This window comes from Rhagoletis zephyria, unplaced genomic scaffold (genome assembly GCF_001687245.7).
Source record: "Rhagoletis zephyria isolate East Lansing unplaced genomic scaffold, Rhagoletis_zephyria_1.1 Rzeph_scaffold_00354, whole genome shotgun sequence".
Classification (NCBI taxonomy): domain Eukaryota; kingdom Metazoa; phylum Arthropoda; class Insecta; order Diptera; family Tephritidae; genus Rhagoletis; species Rhagoletis zephyria.
This window is the reverse complement of record NW_016157438.1, coordinates 161789-167699: the sequence shown is the minus strand read 5'-3', so window position 1 is coordinate 167699 and position 5911 is coordinate 161789. Positions and strand designations below refer to the sequence as shown.

The following is a 5911-nucleotide window of genomic DNA, read 5'->3' as shown; positions in this document are numbered from 1 at the left end:
TATTGCTTGGCGGTAATAAGGAGTGAACATGAAAATGAAAGCTGAAACAGCATAAAAAAAGCGTACGTTACTTGCAAATTATAAAATAAATATAAATTTTAAGAATTTCAGCAACACACAAAAATAAAGCTTTCGCACGAGCGTTTGTTTGGTTTTTCAACTGTCAAAATTTTACTTTGCATTTGGCACAGCAAAATTCAATTTATTTGTACACCATAGCAAATTTTTCTACCCCGTCTCACCACGGAGAAAAAAGGTGCCGATTGGCACAGGCCCTTTGATTAAAAAAAATTTGGTGCTTTTAGTTTGGTTAAACGCCTTTTTTCCAGGTTTTTGGTGCTTTTTGAAAATCAGTAGTTGGCAACACTGTGTATCATGGGATGGCAGCATTTAGAAAAAAAAGAAATTGACAGCTCCGCATTGGAATAAATGCAATGAACACCGCCTGAAAGAACTCAATCGCCTACTATGACCGCCGGGAGAAATACTGACTTCGCCCGATTCATGCCGCCATGGCTAGTTCAGCCAATAGCAGCAAAAAATACCAACACTAGCGCAGCTACAGACTGAAATTTTGTGTATGTGCACAACCTTCGACGATTGTGTGGGTGTCGAGGGAGAATGCGAGTTATATGTCAAAGCGAGCGCTAAAAGGCAACCATTAATTTTTAACCTTTCTATCAAATCGCGTATTGATTCCCCAGTGAATGTTTGAATTCCAGAGCAATCGATTCTAAGTAGTTAGTGGTCACTAAAAGCGAATACGATGAGCTACCAAGTAGAGGCTTTGAATTCTTCCCATCTGGAGTTGCAAGGCGGTGGTAGTGGGGCCGAGCTTCGTCGGCCTTTTGATCCTACTGCTCATGACTTGGAACCATCCTTTCGATTGACAAGATTTGCTGACCTAAAGGGTCGTGGATGTAAAGTGCCCCAAGAGGTTCTTGGCAAATTGGTTGCGGCATTGCAACAGGATTACTCTAGTGCTTCGGATCAGGATGCCCAGTTCTTGAATATGGCAATACCACGCATTGGTATTGGTTTGGATTGCTCTGTTATACCGCTACGACACGGTGGTCTCTGTTTGGTACAGACCACTGACTTTTTCTACCCTATTGTAGATGATCCGTATATGATGGGGAAAATCGCTTGTGCCAATGTTTTAAGTGACTTGTATGCTATGGGAGTAACCGATTGCGATAATATGTTGATGTTGCTTGCTGTCAGTACTAAAATGACTGAAAAGGAACGAGATGTGGTTGTTCCATTGATTATGCGGGGTTTTAAAGACTCTGCTTTGGAAGCAGGTACAACCGTAACTGGTGGCCAAAGTGTAGTAAATCCATGGTGCACGATTGGTGGTGTAGCTTCAACAATTTGCCAACCTAATGAGTACATTGTTCCCGACAACGCAGTAGTGGGTGATGTTTTGGTACTCACCAAGCCGCTTGGTACGCAGGTTGCTGTGAATGCTCATCAATGGTTAGATCAACCCGAGCGGTGGAATCGCATTAAACTTGTAGTTTCTGAAGAGGATGTTCGCAAGGCCTACCATCGCGCAATGAATTCAATGGCTCGCCTTAACCGCACCGCAGCTAGGCTCATGCACAAATATAACGCACATGGTTCGACAGACATAACTGGCTTTGGATTGCTAGGTCATGCACAAACTCTTGCTTCGCATCAAAAGAAAGATGTTTCATTTGTCATTCATAACCTTCCTGTAATTGCAAAGATGGCTGCAGTGGCAAAGGCATGTGGAAATATGTTCCAGTTGTTGCAAGGTCACTCGGCAGAAACTTCTGGAGGTCTTCTTATATGCTTGCCGCGAGAACAAGCAGCTGCTTATTGCAAGGACATCGAGAAGCAAGAAGGGTACCAAGCTTGGATTATTGGTATAGTTGAGAAGGGTAATAAAACTGCTCGCATCATTGATAAGCCACGAGTTATTGAGGTACCGGCTAAGGATTAATTTCTTTAACACATACTTGTAAGCTTTTTATTATCTTCAAATTCGATTTATGTATACATACCCGTTTTAGATTTTTCACATAGTTTTTAGTCCGTATTTTCTATATAACTTCGTTTACCGGCATTTATCAATACATATATCTACACGCATATATGTAGATATGTATAAATATAAAAGTACGAGCCCTATATTATTTTCTTCTAAGCCGTGTAATGGTACTTCATTTTTTCATAAATAAAGAAAATTTGTGAAGGATTACGTATAATAGCCCATTGTCTTTTTTTCGGGGACCGTAACGTTTTCTATCTATTTTTATTGGAGTATCCGAATGGGCTAAAGTATTTTTTCGCTCCCACCCCAATTTCGGATAGGTTACGTTTTAAAAATAAGTTTGCATCAATTCTCTAGTGGAAAATAGGGTGTGATTACGAAAACCGGGGCGACAATTTTCGACTATGCCTTTGAAAAGCTGGGCTCCAGTTTTTAAATATAGGCTGCTTTCCAAAACGTCAAAATACAAAGCATCAGTCTCTTTTATTTCTAAACCTCAGCAGCTTGGAATGCCAAATGTGCGGCGCACCATGGTTCCTGAGCGGAAAATATTCAAAAAGATGAAAACTTAAGAACTAATACATCGGTTCCCAACCGGAAGGGTTACAGGTAGGTCGCGAATCGATCCTAAAACTATCAGAAATAATTGAATCAACCAACAGAAAGGATAAGAAAAACATTGTGTTGTGATGCTGTGGTATTTGTGTTGCGCTGCTCGGAAACAAACAACAAAAAGTTTTAAAGAGGTGTCACCTACAGGTGACACTAAGAATTGACGAGTTAAAACTTGGTAAATTTTAAGATTAAAATTTTAACCAGCATCCATCGGAAATTTTTTGGAACACAAAGTACGTTGTGCATCAGTTTGATACATGTGCTGCTTTTCTTTCATTTTTTATTAATGACCAATGTTTGTTTATTAATTTTCTGATAATAAAAAAATGCTTGAAAGATCTATACGCATTTGTCGCAAAAAAAAACAATTCAAAACGTTAACTTTTTTTTTTTTAATATTTTAATATGTTTCCGAAATTTGCAACAAAATTTGATACAAACGATGGATGCGGGTTATAGCATTTAATTTAAAATTTTTAATATAAGTTTCTGTAAAATTTTCTTTAAGGAGTTCTTAGACGATATGTATTTGCATCTTTAAATGTGACTTTTTCAATACATATGTAATTGCGTTTGTCTGTCAAATTCACAGTCTTTATTTAACTATTTAAAAGTACGTTCTTTGAAAACGAAATAACCTAAATTCACATGATTCTATTAGTCTGTTCCAATAGCAGTCCGGTTTACAGGATTTAGTCAGAACTTACAGGAAGTCGTTCGTATTGACACAAAACCTGTAAGTGGGAACACATTTTAGAGAGTAACTGAGCAACTGTTCCTAGTCAGAAGTTACAGGATTTAGTCCGGAGTTTTCTTTCCTGTAAGTTCATGAAAAGTTTCAAACGATCAGCTGATTTGTATGTGCAAGCAAAAACAAACAGCGGTGAAAGCAAAGTACCTTATATTTGTAAAAAAAATGGAATTAAACAACGAAATTTTTGAATATGTATAGATTTTAATAATTATTTAGTGATATTTCAGCTAAATCAGTGTTGTACAAATGACATGTAAACAAACCGACTGACGTTTTTACAGGAAATAGTGCTTTTTGCGTTCCTATGCACTTCTGCATCTGTTCTCCTTTTACTCTCATTTGAGAGNACAGACTAACATCTAATTTGCCTTTACACGACATCTTGGCAATTCCATAAGTAAAAAGTGGCATGTACACATGCAAATACATATCCTGTAAGAACACCTTTAGCAAGAGGTGTGCTTTCAAAATAAACCAACTTTTGAAGAAAAAATATTATACGATCTTGAGCGTAATTTTTATTCCAAAAACATCTTAATTTAAGGCACATTTCGAAAATACGTCAAACCGATCTAAATATTTTTGCAAATACTAGTCCTTATAACACAAAATATACCTGTAAAATGTTTTAAAACAAAAATTACTACCAGTGTGTAAAACCCCTTATTTGCTACTTTTAATGAGGATTATTCTTGTAGTGAGAAGATTTCGAGCGAGGTATCAAATCAACTTTATTTAGACAAAGATTTTGATAGTTGCTCCTACCTAATTGAAGCCAGTTTACCCAAATTTGCTCTATTTTTAACCGACTTCCAAAAAAGAAGGAGGTTATCAGTTCGTCGGAATATTTTTATTTTTTTTATTTATATATTTTTATGAATGTTACCGCATAACGTCAACCGATTTCGATAATTCTTTTTGCATCGGAAAGGTAGTGTCTCAGAGGGGGCCCCATACTAATCTGGTTAAGATCCGATCAGTGGATCATGAGATATATATATATATATATTTTTTTTTTTTTTATATGAGAGTCGAAGTCGGGTTTTTTTGCTAAAAATTACTTGTTCGAGAAAGCGGTACTTGAAACTTTGCTTAAATTTTAACTATTTTATAAATAACTCCCTCAGTTTTGAAGCTACTTTACTAAAATGTTGCACATCACCGTTTTTTAATATTACCTCAACTATGATTTTATCATCGAAAACGCTTCTCTATAACATGTAGCTCGCATACAACTAGCTGTTAAGAGACGTTGCAGGTAAGAAATTTATTACTATTTTTATTCATCAAGAGCACTGTTAACTTTGTCTTTATGAAGAAGTTAGGGCTAAACCACATATCCTAATAATTAGTTGTATAGAAGATATTTTTTAAAGTGAGCCTATTTCGATGATTTTCAGAATTAGTTAAGGAATTATTAAAAAATAGTCATGAGTAAAATTTTAGTAAAATAACTGAGGCAGTTATTTATAGAAAAGTTAAAATTTAATCAAATTTTAAAGTACCGTTATCTCGAGAAACGGAGCCAATCAGGTAAAACGAGGGATGCCATTGAATTTAGAACGTCCCACTTAAGTCAGTTCAACTTTCAAAACCTCTGCTCAAGTTTACAATTTGCACAGCGTAATTTGAACCCAGCTTATTCTTTTGTTTTCTATTTCAGCGATCTAAAGGTTTTTACCTCGTCTAACTTTTAAAGCACTTGATGAAAATGAATTACACTTATGTTTATCGATCTATTAAAAGATTACGAATAGAATCATATATAAAACATAGGTGTGCTCACAAATTAAAAAATTAGACTTTTTTGAAAGTGTGCATGTTTTTTTAGATTCACATCAACCGGCCCAGAGCTCTTTCCAAAATTCTAAGCAACTAAAGAAAATATATAGTAAGTCAAAATGCTCGTAATCTTATACCCTTTCGATTGCAAAGTGGCAGAACCTAAAATACAAAATGGCGTCATTACTGTGGTAGGTAAAAGACGCTGAATTCGCAAATAAGCAAATATGTGACCTGGTCTACGGAAAGGGGGCTTAGGTGTCAAAAAATCAATTTTCACTTTTTGGTTGATTCGGATGGAAGATGAGATGCTTTTTCACGTGGTGAAAAGCAGAAAATCCTAACTTGCTTAGAAGTACAAAAACGTCACTTCTTCAGTGTTACTTTTTTAAATGTTCCACACTAGCAACTTACACGATGAACTATAATAATATTCCGACCAACAACAACACTTACTGGACCAACAACAACACTTACTGGACGTCCGGCGCGGAGAACAATTAACGAGATAATGAGAAACTGACGAAACGAGTTGCTTACTTTTAACAGCTTTTTCACAGAAAACTAGTTTTCGCACGTAAGCTCCCTTTTCCTAGACCAGGTCACATATATTTATTAATTTCGTGTTTTGTTATTTTATGGAAGTTTATGTGGAATCTGTTGAATATAATTGTTATAAGGCCATAAAATAACAAAAAGCAAATAACTTAGGGACGAGCACACCTAGAAGATAGGCATTC

The 5911-nt window shown here is 35.9% G+C and overlaps 1 protein-coding gene across 2 annotated transcripts in view; it reads left to right on the top strand.

The window, feature by feature from the left end:
• Sps1 (inactive selenide, water dikinase) overlaps positions 1–2236 on the top strand; it is a 5289-nt gene extending 3053 nt beyond the window's left edge. Inside the window, exon 2 of one of the 2 annotated variants that reach the window (XM_017610955.1) lies at positions 938–2236. In XM_017610955.1, coding sequence (XP_017466444.1) covers positions 938–1969 — 1032 coding nt within the window. In that variant the 3' untranslated portion in view covers positions 1970–2236. Of the gene's footprint in view, positions 1–479 lie in introns of those variants that run through there. The other variant, XM_017610954.1, reaches the window with a different exon arrangement.
• Positions 2237–5911: the final 3675 nt, after the last annotated feature.